The sequence below is a fragment of the Thermobia domestica genome, chromosome 10 (assembly GCF_964235325.1).
Source record: "Thermobia domestica chromosome 10, izTheDome1.hap1.1, whole genome shotgun sequence".
NCBI lineage: Eukaryota > Metazoa > Arthropoda > Insecta > Zygentoma > Lepismatidae > Thermobia > Thermobia domestica.
Genome location: NC_137463.1, coordinates 56464151 through 56489692, shown reverse-complemented (window position 1 = coordinate 56489692; position 25542 = coordinate 56464151). Strand labels below are relative to the sequence as shown.

At 35.9% G+C, this 25542-nt stretch overlaps 1 protein-coding gene across 1 annotated transcript in view; it reads left to right on the top strand.

Moving 5' to 3' along the window:
• The first annotated feature begins 1611 nt into the window (after nucleotides 1-1611).
• LOC145661471 (uncharacterized) overlaps nucleotides 1612-25542 on the top strand; it is a 551403-nt gene continuing 527472 nt past the window's right edge. The window contains exons 1-2 of the mRNA XM_081726783.1: nucleotides 1612-1696; nucleotides 2346-2551. Coding sequence (XP_081582909.1) covers nucleotides 1612-1696; nucleotides 2346-2551 — 291 coding nt within the window. The remainder of the gene's footprint in view (nucleotides 1697-2345; nucleotides 2552-25542) is intronic.

The following is a 25542-nucleotide window of genomic DNA, read 5'->3' as shown; positions in this document are numbered from 1 at the left end:
GTCATCCACAAGTTTAGTTCATTATCGGAAGCTGCAGTGGGAGCATTTCGTGTGATTCCCGCTGATAATTTCATGGTTTAATGTATTTGGTCTTGGTTCTGATAAAAAGGTAATTTTAATTCAAGTATTATTATTATTTGCTATTTTTTTAAAATATTAATTCTAGTGTATTCAAAATCACGATAGTTGTCCCACCATATACTCCGGTTCGCCAAACACTATAAGTTAAAATCGTACTATATCCTGTTTTACCAAATAAATTGAAAGAATGCACCTTTTAAGCACGGAGTCAATTCAGATGGCCAGGACGAGTAATTACTCTCGCTGGGTTTGAATAACCCACGCTTCTTAATAAATTATATACTAACGTACTAATAAAAAAAACATGAAATTATTATGTCAATGAACAATCTTGTCTTCTCCCTACGACGAAATCCGAAATGTTTTTAAGTTACAATTAAATCTGTAAACTGCCTACACGCTACCTATTGGCTGTAAACTATTGGGAGCACTCCGCATATACTGACACTTACTCGTGATATAATAAGGATTTTTTTTTTTTTTTTTTTTTTTTTTGAAAATTAGTGATTATAGTTCCTACGAATGGATAAACCCAATCTCTATTATTTTAAATGGGAAAAATGTCTTGGAATATGAACAGTGTTCGTTGGAGATTCTCGGTCGAAAAGGTATAACAGCTTCTACAGGCCAGCCGTACAACGTGAGGCTTTTCCTGGGTTTTCCTCATTCACACCAGGCAAATACCGGGATGGTGCCTAGCATAATAGTCACACACCGATTCCTACCTTCCTAATTCCTTTCTCCTCCTCCAATTCTCCAAGGGCCGCGGTGGCTCAGTGGTAGAGCGTTCACCTCTGGTGCTTGGGGTCCCGGGTTCGATCCAGCCCCCGCCAAGTGAACTTTGTGGTGGACAAACACCGTGTGCGTGGGTTTCCTCGGGGTCCTACCGTTTCCGCCCACTTTCTTCATTCCACCATTTCATTCATTTCTCATAATCACCGTCTCCTTTAGCCTAACCGGCATAACCGTGGGACGTAAAACTCGAAGATTTCATTTTCATTTTTTCACTCAAATTCTCCAGGCAGTGTGATGGCAATGCCATCCTTTATATGTGTAACGGGGTAACATGACCATAGAGGCTCAAAACCCAGAATCAATTTTACATCAAGCTAGTGTGCACTGAGAATGGTTCTTGATGTCAACCTTAATTTAAAAAAAAAGCACTTGATGTTTGTGTTTGTCCTATAATTATATTTTATTACTACATCCGCTGGATAAAAACCCGTAAATTGATCACATGACATTATACTGGAAGAGTTCTGAAAAAATGAAATTCATGGTAGTAATTTTAACCTCTCACATATTAACACTTTTAATACTGCCAAAATTTGAAATTTCCTATCCTAGTCTTATGGTTAACTAGAGGTTACATAACTAAATTATATCCGCTACATATTATATAATGCATCTAAATATAAGTTTGGGTCGAATTAATACACTCTGGCGCTTTAACATTTCTTCTTGAACCTCCTCTACTTCCCAAAAAATGCAGTTCTAGTGTTGAAAATTTTAGGGACCGGATTTTCAACAATGAACCAGTATTCAGATGCGGCTATACATAAACTGTTTCCTCAATACGCGTTTATGCAGCAGGATCGCTTAGAAACAAATAAGAGTATTATTATGCTGGTCTGTAGCTGGGGTGGCGAGTAGGGATTTGTGCTCCTTCAAACTTTCAATCAGTCATACAAATGTTAGGTGTACTATAATTAACATAATCGAAAATTATTCTGGCACTGTCTTGGTGTTCTGGCTATTGGTCTCTAACCCAACATAGAAAACACCCAGTACAAATAATTAATTTATTCTGTTATATATAAAATAGAGGACGGAAGTGAAACGAAATCTTTGAATTTTACGTCCTACGTATATGCCACCCAGGCAAAAGATGATGATGATGAAATAATGAATGGAATGGTGGAATGAAGAAAGTGGAAGGAAACGGGAGAAACCCGAGAAAATCCACACACACAGTGTTTGTCTACCTCAAAGTTCACTTGGTCCTTGCTACGAACCAGAGACCGCAAGCACCAGAGATGAATGCTCTACAATTGAACCACCGAGGCCCCAATGGAGGACGGGAAATCAAATATTTCTTAAGCACATTACCACCCTGCGCTCCTGTCTACTTAGCTTATACGTTAATTTTGGCCTAATGTAAGAAATTTTCTTGTTGCAAATTTTGTTATGTTTATACTATATTTACCTAGTATTCTTTAGTTACAGATAAAACTAATAATAATTTATTTCTTTTTTATTTTCAGGAGTTGTGGCGTTGAAGAACTTGAAGATTCGTGTTCCACAAGCTGTCCTTCGTGGCAACAGTGTAAAACTTGAATGTGACTATGATTTAGAAGGAGAAGCACTCTATAGTATTAAGTGGTACAAAGATCAAAAAGAATTCTACAGGTATTTACCAAAGGAAGAACCACCTACGAAAGTGTTTCCGCAGGAAGGAATCAACGTCGATGTAAGTACAATTCAAAAAAATACAGACTTTATTTTTAAATTTATATTATGTCTGTTGCGTTCTCTATTTTTTAAATTAAAAAAGTTCACAAATTGTCACAGAAGATATTGTTGTTCTTTCTTTGATATAAGATACTTCAGTATGAGCAACATCTTTCAGGAGAGTAACTGTAATTTTTTTGTCGAATGTGAGGTGCATAATTAAAATTTGTGATCTGAAAAAAATTATTTGAATGTGAAGTAACTGGGAGCAGTAATGTGAAGATAATTTTTCTCTTTACTGGATATTTTATTGACAACGCAACCACACAAAAAATAAACACAGAATCCAAATTTCGATACCCTTAGGAATAACGATCGTGTCAATTTTGTGTTAGGGGGGGGGGAACTTGAGCAATTTTCGATAGGGAGGATACATAAGTTGAGTTGAATTGATATTGAGTTTAACGTCCCGTTCAGCAGCGAGGCTATATGAGACGTGGGCCTACTAATTAACGTGAAATCCGAAGCACATGAGCTCTCGCCAGAAATCGAACCCGGGTCTCCAACACCAAAAGCGCGTACTCTAACCGTTTAGCCATGATGGAGCTCGGGGGAGGATATATGTAACATAGCCCAGTGTATGAATTGGATGTATTTTGTTACACCGAATCCAAACTTCGGAAAACCAGGACTATTGACCGTGTCATTTTTTTTATTATTATTATGGGCGAAAACGAGCGATCTTGGATAGGGAGGATAAATGTAACACACCAATACAAGAAACAAAAGTTCCGTTCAGCGGACCCCAGAGTATGAATTCAATATATTTTGTTCCACAGAATCCAAATTTCAAACCCTAGGACGAATGATTGTCAATTTTGTTTAATGGGCGAAAAACGTGTGTCATGAGTATCCAAAATCGCTCAAATATTTCTATCATAAAAAGGAATAGACAAGGTCAACCGTTCTGAAAATTTCGAAATTTGGATTCTGTTTATCAAAATACATCAAATCCGTACTCTGGGGTCCGCTGAACGGAACTTTTGTTTCTTGTATTGGTGTGTTACATTTATCCTCCCTATCCAAAATCGCTCGTTTTCGCCTTTAATAATAAAAAAAACTGACACTTTCAATAGTCCTGGTTTTTCGAAATTTGGATTCTGCGTAACAAAATACATCCAATTCACACCCTTAGGTCTGGAACACAGAACTTTTATTTTTTTGTGTTGCTGTATAATGAATTTTAATAGTATTAAAAATTTGTAAAAATAATTAAATTCAATTAGTAGTTCAGAATGTAATGTAGATGTGACGCGAGGTTACGAAAGTGTTGTTTTGTTACTGACCACCAAACATTTTACGAGTACTTTTCAGTAAAATATCAAACTAACTGGTGAAAAAAAAAAGAAATATCTTGCTTTAAAACCTGCAGAGAACCCTCACTAACCGAATTATGCCATTGATTGAAGTAAATGATGCTTGGCGGCCTGATCGTTTTCCAATTCCTTTTCTCAAGCTTTATAGACAGAGGCCCCTTGCATTTTAACTTAATTAATTCCTAAAATGCCTCACAATTGCCAAATACTGGAAAATTCTGTGTTCTTACTCAGGGGTTGTAGTCACACTCGCCAAGAGTGGCAAACATTCGTCTACATGTATGGTATATGGAAAATACATTATGTTTACTATAAAGTAAACCCAATAAAAATATGTTTGTAATAATTTAAACATGAACTTTGTTCCTTTTGCCTTAGAATGTCACAGTCCTTAATCCATTAGCAGTTCCCAAAGAAAATAAATATATGGTGTACAATCAAGAAAATAGTCGAATCTCATATCTCAATCTTTAAAATTTGTGTGTATATGATTTTAAATAACCCTTAGGTACAATTCTATGTGCTCTAGCCTAATTTTTTCTCATTTAGTCTTCGGACTGATAAAGAACGTCTTATTAATAATTTTATCAAGTTGATATTGATATTGATACTAATCAATACTATTTCCAAGAAAGAAGGCACTGTGGCTCACTGATAGAGCGCTTACCGTGGGTGTGTGGGGACCCTGGTTTGATCCCCGCCGAAGTAAATTTGTAATGGACAACATCACGTCCGTGAGTTTTCTCGGAGTACTCCAATTTCCTTCCACATTCTATTGCACCAATTCTTGTATCATCACTCAATTGAATTTATCATCGTCTCAATTAGTATAAAGAGCATGATCGTGGGACGTTAAAATAAAAAATATATAATCTCATTTCATTTTAATTGTTCCAAGAAAGGTTTCTGCCATCTTGAAGTTAGAAAAATTAAAGTTCCTTTCACTGGAATAAAGTTAAGTGTAGATTTCATACATCTAAGTAAATGTTCCACAAAAGAAACATAATCCTAGTATATATAGTCTCCTAAAGACAATTTACAAATCCTTAATTTCCGTCCAAAGCCTTTTCTAGACTCTACAAGACACATTTTGTTTCTATTTCAAGGCCTTTAATAATATCATAAGTTAAAATTAATTTTGAGGTAGAGTACCAGTGGGAGCATTGGCTCAGTAGTAGAGCGCCCACCCATGGGGTGTGGGTTCCCTGGTTTGATTCTAGCTCTCGCCAAGTGAGCTTTTAAGATGGAAAAACATCATGTGGGTATTTTTTTCGGGATTCTTCCGTTTTCTCCTAGTTTTATAATTACACCATTATCATTTATCTCATCATCACCGCCCCCATCAGTCTCGGTGCACAATGGAACATTGAAGTCAAAAAGTAAAGAAAGAAAGAAAGAAAAGAAAAGAAAGAAGGAAGAAAACGTAAGCAACAACATCAATAATGCTCATTACTATCTGAATGTAACGCAAGTGTGTTGATATTAGGGTCTATATACATTCAATCAGTGGTGTATTTGGGGGGGGGGCTTCCGGGCCTAAGCCCCCCCGAAATCATACTTACTATAGTAAAGTATATGAAAAATCTTGCAGAATTTTCACATTTTCAGGCAAAGCCCCCCCGAAAGTTATCAAAGCCCCTCCCGAAATAAAATCCTAAATACGCCACTGCGTTCAATAAACAAGGATTGTTAGTCAAACAATGTTGGGAAGTACTGCTTTACACTTTGTTGCAATGTCATAGAAGCTCCGTTCAGTTACCATAAATAAATGCACTTAGAACCTGCTTTCCAGTAGAGTTTACAACAGTGTAAAGGGAAACCATAATATGTAACATATTTTACGGGTACCTCCTACCTGCATAGTTTGGAAACTTGCTAACGGATACAAACACAGAGTCTCATATTTAAGTGATGAAAAAATCTCAATTGTAGCAGCCGGGCCCAATAACGTGACATTGTGATCCAACTGTCTGGGAGACGAGGTAAGTGTGGTGGAGTTGAAGCACCTATATCACCTACTGGATTTCAGCTTCGGTCGTAATCTGCATCCAATGTATAATAGGAAGACGTATCCTTCATAACCATCGTGCTCCATAATGACTGAGGAATTTAAATTCGATAATTGTCACAGAATGAAATCATAAATCAACATAATAGATTATTGAAGATACAAGTATAAATGGAATATCTTCGCAGTGAAATTGTAATCTATTATACTTTCAATGGTCATTCAGAACCCGCCACTGTATAACATTGAAATGTTTAAGGAGACATTAATATATTCTGTTTCTATTCCTTTCGTTTCGGGACATCCTTGGCAGTGTTTTATAGTCAAGAAATCTTAACCTTTAAGTTGACAATTGTGAGGCAAATCCTACCGGGTATTCGAATTCCTTTGGAAAAATAGGGTCTTAAATGCCCTTAAGGTTTCTCTGTTCGTGTACCTGTCGAGTCTAACAGTCATAAAAGGTACAAGAAAGAGAATATAAAAATTAGAAAGACTCACGAAAAGTGGCAAAACGTTCATCTCTTGTGCACGTGTATCCCTAAATAGATTCCAGATAGGGCCTGCTGTGGCTCAGTGGTAGAGAGTTCACCTCTGGTGCATGGGGTCCTTGGTTTGATCCCAGCTTGTGCCAAGTGAATTTTGTGGTGGACAAATACCGTGCACGTGGGTTTTCTCGGAGTTCTCCCGTTTTCTTCCACTTTCTTCATTCCACCACTTTCATTCATTTCTCATCATCACCGTCTCCTTTAGCTTAGCCGGCATAGCCATGGGACCTAAAACGTACAGATTTCATTTCATTTTTTTGATTCCAGATATGTAAACTAGTGGTGAATTTTAGACATCATTTTAATGAACTTTCTCCAGGATTTACCTCTTTCCTCATATATTCTTATTGCATCAACCAAGGGCGCCGATCCTGGGGGGGGGCGAGGGGACCCGGGCCCCCCAAGGCTCATGTGGCCCCCCCAGTGTATTTATGAATATACAATATTTGGCATAACTTGAATGCAATTTGTCTTAACATCCTCATATATATACCTTCTGCGTCTGAGTGGGCGTCCAGAAATTTATAGAGAAATCGGCGCCCTGCATCAACTTGTTTCACAATAATTCATTTTGAATGATCTTTCTTCTCTCCTTTATCCTATAGGGCACAAATGTGAAACGTAAAATTGAAAGAATTCTTCTTTTCTTTTACCTTTATTACATGTATCTTAAGTTCATTGTGCAACAGACCATAAATTAAGATAGGATTAAAAGGATAAAAAAAACATTATTGCGTAATGTCTCATAGATATTGTGTAACTTGGTTTACGCTTTTGTCCATCACCATGTAAGAGCAAGTTCTACCAAAAGAGAAAGAAAATATTTAATAAAATACAAAAGAATGAGCAGTGTAGATAACCTATTATTTGGGTGTGGATATTGCAATCAAGTTAGAAACAGTGCTAAGCTGGCGAAATCAAGCTGAAAAATAATAACGTTAACTAACGAAAATGAAAAAGAGAGAAGGCGGAAGAATGGAAAGAGGGGGGAGGGGAAAGGGGTAGAAAAATGGAAAAGTCACCCGAGTATTTGATGTACGTGTGGAGAAAGTTGATAAGAGAATTTCTGCTTTCTAGTTATCGTTTTCATGTCCTCATAAAACTCGTTGGGGGAAACTTTCCGTGTTTGCTACCCTTCTTGATAATTAACTTGATAATGACATCAGTTGCTTTTCTTTCGTTATTTTCTCACCAATTTTCAACTTCTTATTCCACGCGTAACATTTCATTTTGTTCCCTCCAAGAAGTTTTAATTTTCACATTATTATTATTATTATTATTATTATTATTATTATTATTATTATTATTATTATTATTATTATTATTATTATTATTATTATTATTATTATTATTATTATTATTATTATTATTGTTGTTGTTGTTGTTGTTGTTGTTGTTGTTGTTTCCTGGCATAGATAAGTAATGTAAACAATCTAAATAGCCTACGTCTCTTCCGTAAAGTTACAGAAGTATGAAAGGTCAACGATGTGGGTTTGTATTTATATGCGTTTCTAATTTTAACTCTAAATTGTCTATGGTCTATTATCTATACTTACCTACAGAAGTATGACAAGAGATATCAACACTGAGAAAAATCCGTTATCCGGACAGAAGTATATTGTACAAATACATGGAATCCATATTTTGACTACCTAAATCTGTACGAAGAATACGTTATCGTTATACTATATATGTACAGCCTTTTTTCCGCTTAAAAGTTACATCATGCCGCTGTTAACAGTCTTCCGTATATTACATGCATATATATATATATACGTATCTTACACACGTCAGGTACATGTTACATACGTCCATCTGTATGTGAGAGCTTTACCTCCGATATACAGCCCTTTCTTTCATACGGAAAGTACGTATAGATGAAACAATTATACGGAAAGTATTATAGAACATATGATTTTAATTATACGTTTGCTGCCGGACCTATAATCGTACGTTTAGTCCAAAAACTACAGGATTTACGCATGTAAACTACATTTTTATGTAGCCATATACGTTTTTTTCTCTACGTAAGAGCAGACGTTTTATCCATGATTTTTTAGGGGAGGCACATAGACGCCCACTTTTAAGTTCCTCAATAAGTGTTCAGGGTTGAGCACTAACGTTTCAATTTTTTTTTATTATTTTTTAGTAGATCCAATAGACCAGTGGTTCCAAAATTCTGCGTGAGAGGCGTCAATGACTACCAAGACCGCTGAAGTAAAATGAACCGCGATTTTACTCTTAAATTGCAAGACCTAAGAAAAAATATTTTAATTTATTTTAGCACGATTTCCTAAATTTTATACTCAACAAAATCCCTAAAAATTAAGATTTTGTTTGTGAATTTCTAACGTGTTTAACGTAAATATTGGCTACAATAAGGAGATAGAAAAATATTAGAATAATAATGATTAGAATCAAACCATTAGAACGTTTGAGGGTAATTTGATTGAAAATAGAAAGTGATTCAACTGTAATGTAATGTATGTAAAGGCATTTTAATTTTTAAAAAGATAAAACAACATCAAACTCTAAGTTCTTTAAGTGTTCCCGCGTAGCGTAGTCGCTAATGCTCTCGCCTTCGGTGCGAGAGGTCCCGGGTTCGATCCCAGGTGGGGGCACGTGGTCGAAAAAGTGTAAAACGATTTTTCAGGCCAGCCACCCTGAATGACGTTTTCCTGGGGTTTCCTCGTTCACACCAGGCAAATGCCGGGGTGGTATCCAACTTATAGGTCCCAGGCCGCTTCTTTTCTTCCCCAATACTTTCTTCCTTCCATTTTATTGGATAGTGTACTCGCCGAGGGACGTAATTCCTCAAAACGTGATGGACTAAATGGCCTTAGATGTCGAAAACCCAGAATTCTAATCCTAATCCAAGTTCTTTAAAGAAATATTATACAAAATTACACTCGCTTGGAATCTCTCAATCTTCGATATGTCGTAAACCTGAAGACTCTAAAGTTGGTATTGAGAAATGACTATTCAACATATATGGATTCCTATCTGAAATTTAATCTGGGATCATATGAACTATATCCTTTTTTATTCAAGGTATGAAACAGTAAGTTCGAAGGTAATTAAAACGCTAAAGTTTAATAGGTGCTCAGCATTCATTAAAAGCCTCCAATGGGCACGTGAGCCCCGGAGCACCCATGTAGTTAGAGCCTATGGGATTGATATAATTTTCCATTCGATATTACATAATTGAACTTTAAGTACACCATAATACACTAGCTTAACAAAAGAAAGAAATAATTTATCTATGTTGATGTATACAAAATTAATAATGTACCTATGTGAAGCTTGTGAATTTAAAAGTTACAAATAAAAACGTAAGATTGGCAAAAATTTACATTTTAATTAATATACGAACCAGATATCTAATGTACGAAGTTAGTTGAAGACAATGTATTTCATTCTTATCGTTATCATCCACATCGGAAGTACTATCATTACTAACGCACCAATATATAAGAATTTCGAACTAGATTGTTGTTTCTCTTCTGCTTCATTCAACACAAATCGAATTTCGATTATTTCAACTAATGTTTGGTATGCACTGTAGTCACACAATTCCACTGTACTTTCTTCGTAAAAAAGGGATAGTTGCGAATCATCATCTTGACAGGGCTTCATTGCATTTAGACAGGGGTAAAAGTGGATCTGAAAAGGTATGGGGGACGCATTACGTCACGCCGTCCTCGTGCTATTTTTGCCCATTGAATTTTTTTTAGAAAGTTTGGGACGCCACAGATATTTTCGGGAAGTGAGGGTATGGCATCCCCTCGCGTTCGCCCGCACTTTTATCCTGCATTTAGGTGATGACTTGTGTGGCATACTGCAGAAATACCGATTGATTCTGTATTTGAGCTGTGAATATCAGAAGCACTATGTATCTTATGCATTATTACTTCCTTGTCCGTTGTAAATTGTAATGCTGATGTGATCGATTTCTACTACATTGGAATTCAAAGTTGAGATTAGGCTATCTCCATTAGTAACAAGACAATGATCTTCATTTTTGACAGGATGAATCTATTAGGGAGGAGATTATTTGTCCCCAACGGTCAGTCATGTTAATCAATTTATTTTGAAATATTAGAAAAATATTCTAGGTGTCACTTGACACAGTGTCCAAAATTGTCTTGTTAATAATTAATCCTTAGTCACCTTCGTGATAAAATGAAGTTTCTTGGCGAAAGCACCATATAAAACGAGCATGATGGCCATATAAAACGAACGAACTAAAATTATGTTCCAACTTCATTAAACAATCAATAGAAAAGAAATATTAATTTTATCCAACCCAGTTGAATACCAGCATCCTCTCACTTAAATATTATATAAGAGGTGGCAGATTGATAAATTTGGAAGAATTACGTCTACGTACTTGGGAGAATGGGCACCGCTGAGTATGCCAAGTCAATAACGTAGGTTCAGTTTTATATATAATTCAAATTCTTAATACCTTACCATCTCCTCCTTAAAGTTAGCTAAAACTCAACGGTATGGACTCCAATTCTAATACAGTAGTCGCTAACGCTCTCGCCTTCGATGCGAGAGGTCCCGGGTTCAATTTTCGGTGGGAGCACTCGGTCGAAAAAGTGTAAACGCTTTTTCAGACCAGCCACCCTGAATGAGGTTTTTCTCATTCACACCAGGCAAATGTCGGATTGGTACCTAACTTGTAGGTCCCAGGCCGTTTCCTTTCTACCCCAATCCTTTCTTCCTTCCCTTTCCCCGGATAGTGTGCTCGCCGAAGCACGTCATCCCTCAAACGTGGCGGGCTAAATAGCCATAGATGCTGAAAACCCAGAAATCTAAACCCCCCCAATTCTATTAATAATTCTAAGTATGCTAAATTGTCTTTCTTACATTTTCTTAGAATATTCTAAGGCAACAGTATGTCTTCTAATTCAAAATGTTTTATATAATTTGTTCCCTATAATTACCTAAAAGCAGGGTTAAAAGTGGATCTGAAAAAGTAGGGGGGACGCATGACATCTCGACATCCCACGTGCATATCTTTGCCCATTGTATTATTTTAGGAAGTGGACGGACGCCATTGAATTTTTATTTGAAGTAGGGGACATTCCCCCTCAATTTTACCCCGGTCTAAAAGTATGTCACGCCTACATACATTCAAACACCAAAGAAATAATCAAAAGCCAAAAATGTGGATTCTAATTCTGATACTAATTTTAAGTAACTTACATATACTTAGGTACACCAAGCCAATGCTGTGGATTCTAGTTCAAATTGTAAATAGGTTAGATTTTTCCCCTTACATTTATCCAGAAGTATGCCAGGACACGGATGTGGTTTCTAATTCTAATACTAATTTTAAATAGCCTACGGTCCATTCTCTATATTTATGTAGGTGTACGCATGCCATGCCAAGTAGAAGTATACCATACCAACGTGAATTCTGATTCTAATTTTATTTCCCTTATACATTCACCCGGAAATACGTTATGCTAAGCTAACGGTATCAATTGAATTTCTGATACTAATTCTAGAAAACCAACGATCTTTTTTCTAGTTATCTAGAAATTTTGCCAATGCAACGCAGTGCTACGGGTCATTTCCTGGGGCCGCGGTGGCTCAGTGGTAGAGCGTTCACCTCTGGTGGTTGGGGTCCCGGGTTCGATCATAGCCCCCGCCAAGTAAACTTTGTGGTGGACAAACACCGTGTGCATGGGTCTTCTCGGGGTTCTCTCGTTTCCTCCCACTTTTTTCATTCCACCGTTTCATTCAATACTCATCATCACCGTCTCCTTTAGCCTAACCGGCATAACCGTGGGAAGTAAAACTCAAAGATTTCATTTCATTTTCATTTTTGGTCATTTCCTATTTACCGCCTACATTAAACCACAATCAATTATTTAATCCTAACTACCGTGCCTTAGGCAAATGATTCGTATGTCATTATCTTTAGAATAAAACGACAGGAAATTAGAGGGACGTTAAATGTCACCAGACTAGAAATAATCATTTTAATCCATCCACGGGGATATCTTGTAAACTTTACACTGGATCAAAAGAAAAAGTTGAAAACGAAGCTTCTCTTGAAAGGAGGTGCATTTAATAGTACTGAAATTGACCACCCCGTCCATCCCACGGAGACAGAACAGGGGACAACTATGCAACGTTGAAATCTTTATCGAAAAACTCTATTTCATTTCAGATTTGGATTATCTGAACAAAATATGATATTAAATTGACGTAGAATAATTTTAGTTCTATATACAACCTAACATTGGTTTCACCTATAATTAACATTCCATCCCGTACCCCGAGAGTAGAAGGTCAACTTCGAAATCGTTATTGAGAACTCTTTCCAAGCGAAATAACGTTCATGGAGTGAGGACACACCAGTCCACCAAAAGAACCAAGAAAACACTTGCAAACCATGTCTTCAAGAAAAAAAAATATGGCTGCTGCGTTCTGGGATAGGGAAGGTGTACTGCAAGTCGAGTTTGTGAGACGTGATCCAACAGTTAATATTGAAAATATTGTAAAACATTACAGAAGCTGCGAAGAACAATTCAAATCAAATGCCGAGAAAAACTGAATGCAAAAATCCTGCTGATTCATAACAATGGCCATCCACACTCAGCCATGTGAACACAGATTCTTCATTGGGAAGGTTTTCTCCATCCACCATATAGACTGGATTTCGCACCAAGTAATTACCACTTATTTCCCTACACAGAAACGTGGCTAGCAACTTAATACTTTGATGGGGACGCAGACTTTTAGTCTGGCGTGCAGAAATGGTTAATATCACAGGCGGCATTTTTTTTTATGACAACGTACTTTGTAAACTTGTTCATCGCTATGGAAGTGCCTAACTTGTACGGCGAATATATTGGAAAGTAGTGTAAGAGCCATTTTAAAATATATAGATCTATACAAAAAAAAGTTTATTTTCACTTTTCTTCTTTTTATTCGTAACTAGCAGCGTTCACCCCGCTTCGCTGCGGTCACCCCGGAACGCAATAAACTTTGTTACTTAGATAATTTTTACTTTTTCGCTTTCAAGTGATATGATAAAAACCATAGAAGATTGCAGTAAATGTTAACATTATATCGCCTGTCATTTATGTTAACCCGCCGAGTGACACGGTCATGCGGGTTGCATATAAATACGTTTATTTTTACCTATGATGAACTAACAAAGGATTTGTACGTTATGGACACTTGAATGGTCAATTATCTCAAGACACTGGTAATTAAAAATTAAAGTGATATGATAAAAACAATCTAGGGTCCAAATCCTAATAACCCCCCAAAAATGAAAGAAATTGGTTCAGCCGTATTAGCGTGATGAGGGAACAAAGGATTTGTACGTTCTCTTTTATATATATAGATAGTGTTTTTTTTTTTTTTTTTGGATAGTCCTCGTATACTGATTAAAAACATGAAACTATCGTGTTGGAGGTACCATCTTGATCCCGCAAACCTTCCTGGGAAATATAAACTGACGCTGTCATTGATAAAATATAAACAGTATGTACCGTGGCGTACTTACGATTTTGTTTCGGGGGGGCGGCTTTGCTAACTTTCGGAGGGGGCTTTGCTTGAAAATGTGAAAATTCTGTAAGATATTTCATATACTTTACTATAGCAAATAAGATTTCGGGGGGGTGGCTTAAGCTCGGAAGCCCCCCCCCCTAAATACGCCACTGAGTACGGTATGTAAATGGAATATAGTACTAGCGTGGACAAGAGGTAAAAAAGCAAGGCAGTTTTAATATATGAAACATTCAATTAACTCATCTTATCGGTGGGTGTTTACTTATTTTTATTAAAAAATTTATTTTCTTAAAATATGATATATTTACCCTGTCTCTCCTCCTGAAAGACAAAAATATCTCTAGTACTATTTGCTGAATCAATACCAAATTTAGTCAATTTAAGCTGTAGAGGATCAAAATTTAAAACTTAGAGATTTTTTTGGAGCAGATATTCAAACTAGATGTAGCAAAAATCAACCATTTAAATTTTAAATGTTGATTACTACAGAACAAAAAAGATACCAGATAGCGTGAAGCGATTTTCTGGAATTAATTAATCGTTTCAAGAAAACATTGCAAGATTATTACAAACTCTCTACTAAAACCTAAAATAATAGAAATACATTAAAATTTCCGGTTTTAATATTAAATTTGGAGAGGAAGAAGTGGTGTTTTGAAATCAATTTAATGATGTAGGTTTCTCAACTTCAGGATTGCAATATAAATGAAAAAGATAAATATAATTAAAACCTAATACTAGAAAGTATTTTGTTCTGAAACGTATACTTTTATTTTTATACATGCTGTTAAGGACGACAAGAAATAGATCTTCTAAACATTTTCAACAGGTGCAATGTTGTTTAAAAATCAATTTAAATGAAAGAGGTACATGAAACTAATGACAACTACATATTGAAATAGCGAAAAAGAAAACAAATGCAACAAAACCTGCATATTGAAATACAATTAAAATTGAAAGCTAATGATATATCTGAGCATGATGCGGCAATGTCCGGTTCAAACTTCCTGACGCACATTATTAAATCATTTAAAATACTCAATAACTTTTTTTTTTAACAACTGTCCAAATTTTTTAAACCGAAATTAGAAATTACTGTATTTTTTTAGCATATGAACCAAAATTAAGGGAGTTATAAAGCTTTAAAATTTTCAAACGGTCTCCATTTTGAAACAATATGACGGATCGGATTCGATATTTGTAATATGAATGAACTGACCAAATTTGGTGTTAATCCATTAACTTTTAGGAAAGTTACTGTATCCACTATATACGAGAAATTGATTCTACTATTATATAAATAGATGGATATCGTGAAATCTTTGCAATATGCATATTAAAAATCCCACACAAGCGTATTACAAACCACAAATTATAAGCGGGAATCGCTGTCAATACGATGTGATAAAATGGCTGTCGTGATAAGAATTAGGTTGAGAACCAGCAATCTAAGAGTAGGTGCAATCTTTTCTCTTTTTACCTTTTTAAAATAAAAAGTGGGAGAAATCAAGTATTTCTGGTTTTAACGTTAATCTCAAGAGAATAAGATAGCGGGATAGATAGCGGGAAGCGATTTTCTCTATACATTTAAACGCCTCAAGAATACCCACTTTACTCTATCTCCATTCTAATCTATGTAATCTAACCAAAAGTGACTAAAATCAAGTACCTCCGAGTTTTACATTGATCGCAATAGAATGAAACCCGCAATAGATAGTGAGAAGCTTTTTTCTCTAAACATTGAAACGTCTCGAAAATATCCACTCTAATCTATCTAATCAAACCGAAAATAGTAGAAATCAACTATTTTCGACTTTAATATTAATCGTTAGTAGTCATTTGTTTATTCGAATGAAGTAAAAATAATATCCATAATACAAATGCAACGTAAGTTATAGTATGAAAGTGATAACCAGTTATTGAAAAACCAAACTTTGGCGACCATTTTCTAATACGACGGCTAAAACTCGTCACCAAATCTTTCAGGACTTTTAGTATGTAATTATATACACCTTCCAATGGTATGTGCACAATTTCAGCTTGATATGTTTTTTTTTACGGGTACAATCATTTTTTTTTTTGTCTAATTTAATCGAACCAAGTTCTAACGTATAATTATACTTCACACGAAAAACTTTCATATACCTTTTTTATAAACATAATACTAACATTTTTCTACCGAGTGCTAGAGCAACTTTTAGTGAGTTCTAAAATAAAAAAGCTTTTCTCTTTCTGAAAACAAGAGATAAATGAACATTTGTGCAAATTTACTGATAAAGAAATACAAAAACAATATACTGACAACTATTTTTCTAAGAAAAATCATTTGATTAAATAAAAGTGAAGCAGTGCCATCTAGAATTAACACGATTGATAATTGTAAATTCATTGAACTGGACACTGTCAGGCTGAGCAAATTATCAAACTACCTTATGACCAGTGTATGTGAAAATACTTTCCGTGTATAACTGACACCTCGTTTCTAAGCCTGCCTTTCATATGTATTTTAAAATGAGGGGAGTGCATCAAATGCTTTTTCCAGTCGCACGGAACGTTGGACTGGGTCGGGTGTTACAGTTACCACTACCATAGCGAGACCGATGGTGACCGTTCGCAGCAGGTAATTGAGTCAGCGGACTCTTGCTGTCAATTTATAACGCTAACAAAGTTGACACCCATATGATTGATATGAGGTCTAATGCACGGGATCTTGCTTCACCTCTTTTCGACCACCCATTGATCAAATATCTCCACTGAACAGATATATATATATATATACTTTCCCATATATACATGCTTCTAGAATTATCTCTTGTTTTTCCGCATCGCCAGGAACGAGTCACCAGCCTGTCATACAAAAATAAATACGGTTTTCCATCATTTAGGATTGTAGATGGCAGGATAATCTGTAATTGAAATAATTAAAGGTAATGAATACGTGGAAAATATTTAAGGATTTATGTTTTTAATTACTATTTATTTATTGTATTTAAGTGCGGATTATTAAAGAATTAATTAAACACGTTAACTGTGAATTAAAATTATTATCTCCTGATAACATATTTAAATGGTAATATTTATTGCTACTTTTTTCCTCTAAAAATATTTTTACCGCATTATTTGTTTCACATCTCTTTCTTCTACGCACACTTGTGGGACTAGATACAGATGCTTTGCAACGCCGTAGTAAAGTCACTCACTGTGTTACTGTTCAGCACGGTAGCTGCCTGTCATACACACTTGAATTCAGGAGTAAAAATGCGCAGGAGTTTTGTATATACAATACGCGGGAGGATGCCGTCCCCTCAGTTCCCGAAAATATCTGTGGCGTCTCCCCCACTTTCTAAAAGATGGGTAAAGATAAGCATGGGGAAGGAGTGACGTCATACGTCTCTCTACCTTTTCAGATTCACTTTTACCCCTGCTTGCATTGCTTCAACCTCCCAAAATACTCCTCCCTCTTTAGGGCAGATTTGAGCTTAGGGAAGCAAATCGGTATACATTCAACGGTATACAAGCAAGTCCAACGGTATACATTAGGTGATATGGTAGGTATTGAAGGACCCTTCTTTATATATATATAAAAAAAACACAAGAAAACGGGTGCAGGGCGACACGTATTCTTCATGCACTCTTTAAGCTTACATTTGCCGTCAAAGGGTATTATTTAAATAATAAGGCATTAATTCAAGTAAACGTGACAGCGTTGCTGAACTGCATTCCACTGAATGACTTACCGACGGGCGTACCAGGTCCTTCAAAGTTTTCACTGGAAATCCAAGCGGAAAACGTCCATTAGGAAGACCCAGACGCAGATGGGAGAACAATATTAAGAAGGATCTCGCAAAAATAGGAATACAAAGTAGAAACGATCCAGCTGGCTGAGGGCAGAAGTCAATGGAGGACTTTTGTGAACGCGGCATTGAACTTCTGGGTTCTATAGGCCATAGAGTTAGTTAGTTATTAGTAACAGAGTTTCTACAACCGGTCCCGGGAGTCTGAGCCAAGGACAAGCATGTATGTAAAAAAAAAATGATATTATTTTCTGGAATCGCTAAGTTTGTACTACTTAGATGTATTATCTGAACTTATTCAACGGGCTTTATATATCAATATTTAGATATTGCCCATCACAATATGACTGTTCCTACTTAAATATTCTGGTATACGTCACGAAATGCCAACATCTTCTGACAGACATCAAAGTTGTGGCACTCGGGTCGCATGCGGCTTTTGACTATTTTTTCTGCGGCCATCGATTCACGCAGGGAATCCAACAAAAACATATAATGTACTTCATAACATCATCTGGTATTAACCAGCGAAAATTTTCCACTTTATTTTTTAAAAAGTTTAAAAAGTATATATATATGTATACAATTACCTATTACAGGAGTGTTCTGGCTACACTAGTCTACAGTGTTCGAAAGGTTCTGCGATTTGACACTAAATTACCAATTTAAAAAATAATAAAAGAACAAAACAGTATTTTATTGGGGGATTATTGTGATTACGAGATCTTACTGTTATAACTGATAATACGAATTGTCAGATTTCAGTTTGAAACAGCAACACAAAGATATAATTATTACGAATATGTATGATCAAGTAAGAACATTTGAGTGCAAGTTATTGCTCTGGCAGAAACAATTATGAAAGGAAGACTTGACACACTTTTCAACTTGTGCTACGGGGTAAAATCAAGGTAGCTCGTTTTGTATATACAATACGTTTGCCGACAAATTTCAGTGTTTGGCAATTGAAGTTGAAGAAAAGTTCCTCGACTTTGGATATATCGAAAATGAGTACTTCCTATTTCCTGACACTTCTGCAACAGACGTTGAGATAGCGCTGCCATTTACAGATCGATATGATAAAAATTCAATGAAGTGAGAATCCCCGAATTTTTAAAAAACTTCCCTTCACGGTTAGCAGGAATCCGTAATTTTGAATCATACGGTTTTCCATGTTTGGTGATACGTATCAGTTTGAAAAACTTTTCGGACTTATGAAACGGGCAATTTTCAGCATGTTCCATTTTAATAGTCATTCTTCTATCCTCTGTTATGAAAATAGTGCGACTTACATGTAGGATTGTTTCCTTTTGATAACCCTAAAGTGGAACACTTTAATCGTACTTGCTTGTGAAGAACGCAGGTTCGTTGAACTGAAATTATGAACAATCTAAACCCGTCCAAACAAAAGATAACACCATTGGTTTCATAATTTTACTGCTGTTAATACAAGAAGTTTTAGTGATAGAACCATATCGACATCTCGAAAGTGATAGATACACATCATGGGTTGATATTCACGGCTGTTACTAAAACTAAATGGTGAATATTTATTAAGTGTTGGATAATTTTGTGTCCACGATATACTAATGCGTCAGTCATGTTAGACGCAATTGAGTATGATAAGATTTTTTTTTTTTTTTTTTTTTTTTTTTTTTAAATCGAGATATCTCCCATCTAATTCGGGACAGGTAGCAACTCTAATTACATGTCTTCTGGCATCCAAAAGCTGGCTGCACGAAAAACATGCCCGGTGTCGGGAAATAGGTATCCAGCTTCTGTCCGAATTTCATTCTGGTCCTATATTTCAATGAATTGTAGTAGACTATTAGGTGAGATTTTATGTATTTAATAACTTAACTCTATAGTTAAGTATGAAATTGGCTTTTTTCTCTTTTTATTTTGTGAGCCGCAATATTGTATAGTTATGACTGTTTGGACAGGTATTGAGTTTGATATGCTTGTCTTAGGAGATTCCAATATGCATTTGTTTTTGATTTGCATGGGATTTCTCTATAAACTTGTTGTACTTTCAGATTTAATAGCATGGAAAACAGAATTGGGAAATTACTGTGCATTTTCACTGAAAGTAATTTATCACGAAGCATGGAAGTTCTTTTGAAAATGTTTCAACTTTACAGTTTTTACTTCTCAAAAAGGATTGCCTATATTTTACATCATCTAAAAATTCAATAGAAATTGAGATGCATAGAGATAAGCCCCACGTGGCTAGGATGACCCGGAACACCATTCTACGCCTTGTATGGGAAACACTATTGCATCCGCTATACTCCCCGGATATTGCACCGTCCGATTGTCACCTGTTCCATATTCCTTGGACAATAACCTTAGAGGACGCCAGTTCAAATCCCTAGTAAAAGTGCAAAATGCACTTGATATCTTCTTTGCTTCACGGTCCACCAAATTCTACCGCAATGGGATCCATGGCATTCCAGAACGTCAATATTGATGGGTACTATTTTAGATGTTCCAGGTACGTCTTAGGTGACATATCGATCTTCGAAGGTGGTGAGTGAAACAGCAACAGAACTTTCTTAGTTACCTTTATAAAAAAAAACTCGATTAATATTATCTTTAATAACGTAACAACGATATCATCACAAACATGTGTTTTTCACATTTAGGTCGATATTATAATTGGATCTTCATAGGAAATACAAACCTTAACCCCTTCACCGCGTAAGTCGACTATTGTCGATGGAAAGAAAATTTCCGTAACCAGCGAATGACGACTATGGTCATTGTTTTTTTTTAAATGTCCATATCTCACGCTTGTTAAGAATAGTTGCCAAAGGTGTTTCATGTGATTTTTGCATTCTGTTGTTTTCAATCCGGTCAGATATGTGCACTTCGTTTTCAGATATCCAAAGTAAGATCTAAACATAGATATCCAGAATCTAGTCCGCCAATGCAAACTTGAGGGGGCCCTCAGAATTGGCCCTCATGACCCAGCGCTTCCTCGTAACTTGTTCAGAATTACATATAAACTACCTGGAAGGAAAGCTAAGAACTAACGGCATGCAACAATAAACCAAGTGAATGAGTCGAAACACTGAATGAAAAATTACATTTATTAGGTTGAAGCCCACTATTCATTTAAATGTACACAGTATATTACAGTATCTAGATTGAATAAATATTCTTCTACCGTTCTTTCAAAATACCGATACTTATATCAAGCACTGAATCACATGTTTCTCCGTCTTCTTTCTTCACATTGGGAGCCCACAACTTGCTGCTTCTGTCGTCGAGTTCCAAGTAAACGAATCGCTCTTGCTGCTCATAGATTATAGATGCTGGGTAGGCTCATTGACTAGACAGCAGCGTTGCCAGTCTGTAATGTGACGTCACTCGTGTGTCTGTGTGTACGTCACTTAATGATGTCTGGGGGCGATACTATCCCATGCTGTTGTCCACCTAGTGTCGTAATAAAAAGCTCAGCGCATCCTACTCTATATATTACTTCCCTTTGATCTTTGTCAGCTATTGCTTTTCTCTTGGTTCTTCTGACTAGTTCAATTATTCAACGAATTCCTAATCCACCAGTGACGAGTCCAAAGGGACGACGAGGGGATAACTGACACCCTATAGGTTTCTTTTTCCTAACCTCTGTTATTTAGCATCACATTGCAGCTATTACGGGATATTATATTAAAATGTGACAAGAAAAATTATAAACCATATTTATCATTTGTTTTATTATGTGGATTCAAATATGTTATTAATAATATTCATAAACTCCATATTTTTGCCTATTTAATCTTCCACGAGGCGATCAGTTTCCTCCAAATGGCCTCTCTGAATCTTAGTGTAATATAGTGATTCTTTCCTTTTCTGTTGCCCATAAGCGAATGTTTTACTGTCCTCAAAGTAGAGATCTGCACAGGCTTGTACCGAGCCCGCGGGCCTAAGCCCGACCTGGCTCGCGGGCCGGATTCGGACTTGCAAGATATACGGGCCCGAGCCATAAATTTTCAAATATACAACCATATTTCATTTCGGGCCTAACTTTGTAAATATACCTTACAACGATATTTATTGGACCGTTCTTTCTAAAGAATTTTTAAAACACAATCTCAAAATTAAATTTCTGATTGCTGTAAATAAAAAAATATAATTTTTGCGTTAATTATTAATTTTCTGTAGGCCTAATTCGGGCTTATTTCAGGCTCATTTGATTATCACAGAACTCGGGCTAGGCTCCGGCCTAATTGCTAAAACATATTTTGAACTCGGATCGGGCCTCACATTATAAATTCATGGGCCGGGCCGGGCCCGGACTAAAAATTCCGGCCCGTGCAGGCCTCTACCGCAGAGTTCAAAAAACGTTCTACTGTGCAAGGAATCAGTGGAAACGATATCTATGGCAGTCACTACATTTGGATGTAGTGTGGTAATAAATCTATATAGATACACTGCTCACTTAAATCCTTGCTGTGCTACATAATATTTTTATATCATATTTCCCCTTAGTAGTTATTGATATGGTCAACTTTTTCAACTATTTTTAAGTTTTGTACTCTTGGAAGTCCAGACCCTCCGAAATGTTCCATCTAATTACTATGGTATTTACATGTATGATTAACCAAACTTAATATGTTTTAACATGTATTTCGAAGTACTTAAACCTCTCCGTAATTAAAACGTGTATTCGTGTCTGTAGATAATCAGTGTTAAGTGTAAATAATGTCATGAAGTAATCATTTATTGATATATTTATTCTAAAAAAACTTTAATCAACATAAATTATTGTAGCCTTGGGCAGGTAATTGTCCCATCCAGTGAGGGGTCATTTCTATTTTAGGGAAAATCTGAAATGAAATCTGTGAGTTTGACGTCCCACGGTTATGCCGGGTAGGCTAAAGAAGAGGGTAATGATGAGTAATGAATGAAATGGTGGAATGAAGAAAGTGGGAGGAAACGGGAGAACCCCGAGGAAACCCACGCACACGGTGTTTGTCCACCACAAAGTCCACTTGGTCTATTTTAGGGAAGTTATCACAAGTATTGTGGAATAATATACCTATTTGACACATATTTTTCTGCCAAGTGTTCCGTACTTATTATCAAGCCGCCGATTTCTCTGTAAATTTGGGGGAGCTCATTCAGATGCAGATGTATGAGGATTTTATGACAAATTGCATTCAAATTATGCCAAATATTGTATATTCATAAATACAATGCGGGGCCCACATGAGCTTTGGGGTCCCGGGCCCCCTCACCCTCCGGCCAGGATCGACGCCCTTGCTTGTTATTAACGAAGAAAATACCAGACAGGCAGTAAGTCAATCTCGTATTATGCACAGAACTACGAGATAGGCAGACACTTCAGTGTATTGAAAAGTAATACTTTATTCCCTATTATGGAATTTCTTGATAGGTTTATACTATGTTTTTAAACAGGTGCATAAAGAAAGCAGATTAGTAAACAACCATTTTTTAAAAAATGAGAAACATACTAGATGTCCCACTTGCGATGGATAATTGAATGTCACATAGCTTTGACAGTAAGAACAGTTAGATTGAAGAGACTGTATCAAAAGATTTCCAGTTTGCAGGCATCAATCCTAAATATATATATATTCTCTGCCACACAAGATAATATATATGTCTGTATGATCAACCACTGACACATACAATCTAGAGAAGTATATGGGATCCGCAAATCAGGTTTCCTCTCTGTAATATAGTCGGGTTGATGGACAACCACAACGTGCTTCCCGTCATGTGTTTGCAACACTTCAATGAGTACTGCGGAAACAATTACTGTAATCACGCGATTATCCTTTGACGCATGATGCAGTAATCAAGAGGTTACACATATATACTCTATCTTCCTCCCTATACGTAAAGTCTTACTCATATGCTGTATAACGTATATCAGGCGGTACGTATACATTTGCGTCCATTTTCGAAATTCGGCCTATATGCTTGTAGTTATTTCAAGTCATTAACTCTCTGTTTTAATATTTTTCGTTTTGAAAAAAAAAAAAGTAAATAAAATGTTTCTGGCAAAGTACAATTATGTTTTAAGAAATTACCACTTAGCTCTATAAAATATGTTATATACCTACATCTAATGATGAAGACAAGATGGCTCAGTGGTAAAGCTCACACCCTTAACGAAAAGGGTATCTGATTCGATCCCAAATCTTATGACCTAGCGATGAACTGTTTGTTCGGATTTCTTTTGTTTCTTATCTCACTATTATCATTCAGCTAATTTATGCATCATCCTTTGTTTCTATTTATGTTTTTCTCATTTAGGGTTAAGAGCATCCTTGGATCTTAAACTTTAAATAAACCTCCCCGTCTATGTTTGAAGTGTTTGTTTAAAGTTTGGGTATCAAATTGTACTATTTTTTGCCATAGGTAAAACATAAATTTAAAAATGAAATATCACTACTCTACTTTGTTAAACATGAATTAATAAATGCACCTTAGTAATTTGCAATATTGCGTAAGAAAACAGTTCGAAATTCATATTGCCCTCTCTTTTCACAATGAGCTCTCTCGTGGCTAAGCGGATAGCGTACGCGCCGTTTGGAGTGGAAGACATGGGTTCGATTCCCGGCATGAGCTCATGTGGTTCGGATTCCACGTTAATCAGTAGTCCACGTCTCATATAGTCTCGTTGCCGAAAGGAACACTAAACTAAAATCAACTCAACTCAACTCTCTTTTCACAGTAGTTTAAGGGGAAAAAAGAAAGATGGTGCTTTCAATGGACAAGAAAATGAAGAATCCTTTTGGTCACTTTTTGAAAATATATCACCTCTAAAATCTCTATGTGAAGCATTTGTTAAGAGTTTTAAGCATTTGTATAAATAATTCTTACAATTTATCTTTTCCATGCCGTACAAATTTTATGTCTTTTTCGCACAACTTTGGTCATTGGCAGTGGCGTATTTAGGATTTTGTTTCGAGGGGATATGCACAACACGGGGAAGAAGAGGAGCAATTGCCCTCCTGAGTTTGAGAATTAAACATATTTAAATTTACACATAATTTGAAGTTTTAATCGGTAGAGGATCTTACCTCCCCCCACCTTCCAGGAAAATCTGAAATGCCGCTCTAAGCAAACACACGTTGTATATTTGTAATCTCATTTCAAAATAACTGATTTAATGGAAATATTCATTTTTTTTCTGTGTACGTTTTTACCTCAAAGAAAATGTTGAGACAAGTTGAAGCTTAAATACACTGATTGCAGTTTTAATGATAAGAATTGTAGACTAGTAAACCTTATGTGATATCGTACACATAAAAATTTAGCAGTGAAGCCAACCTTTTATTCTATTCATAGAGAAAAAAGGAAGTAACTTTTTGGCCTCCTAACTTTCTGGGCTATTTATTTCGCCCTCTTGATTCTTTTTATTCCGAACTTACTTTGATTGGGAAACAATGTAAATATCCCTTTGCCATAATAACTAAAATCCTGTTATGTTGATATTCGTGATACGGTTTTACTTATCAGCTCCTCTTAGTTTTGATGAAACTGACTTGAATCAAAACTAACAACGGTCAGAGAAAGTATGATAGGAGAAACGAGGGAAAGTAACAATTAAGAAAGAGAAAGAGAAGAGTATAATGGACGAAAGAAAATAGAATGCAGTTTTTACGTGAAATGAAATTTGACAAATACAATATTATTTCAGAGCAAAGGGCATAAGAAAAGAGAAAAATCAATGAAATTCCTAGAAATGGTAAGAAGGGTTATTGTTGTAT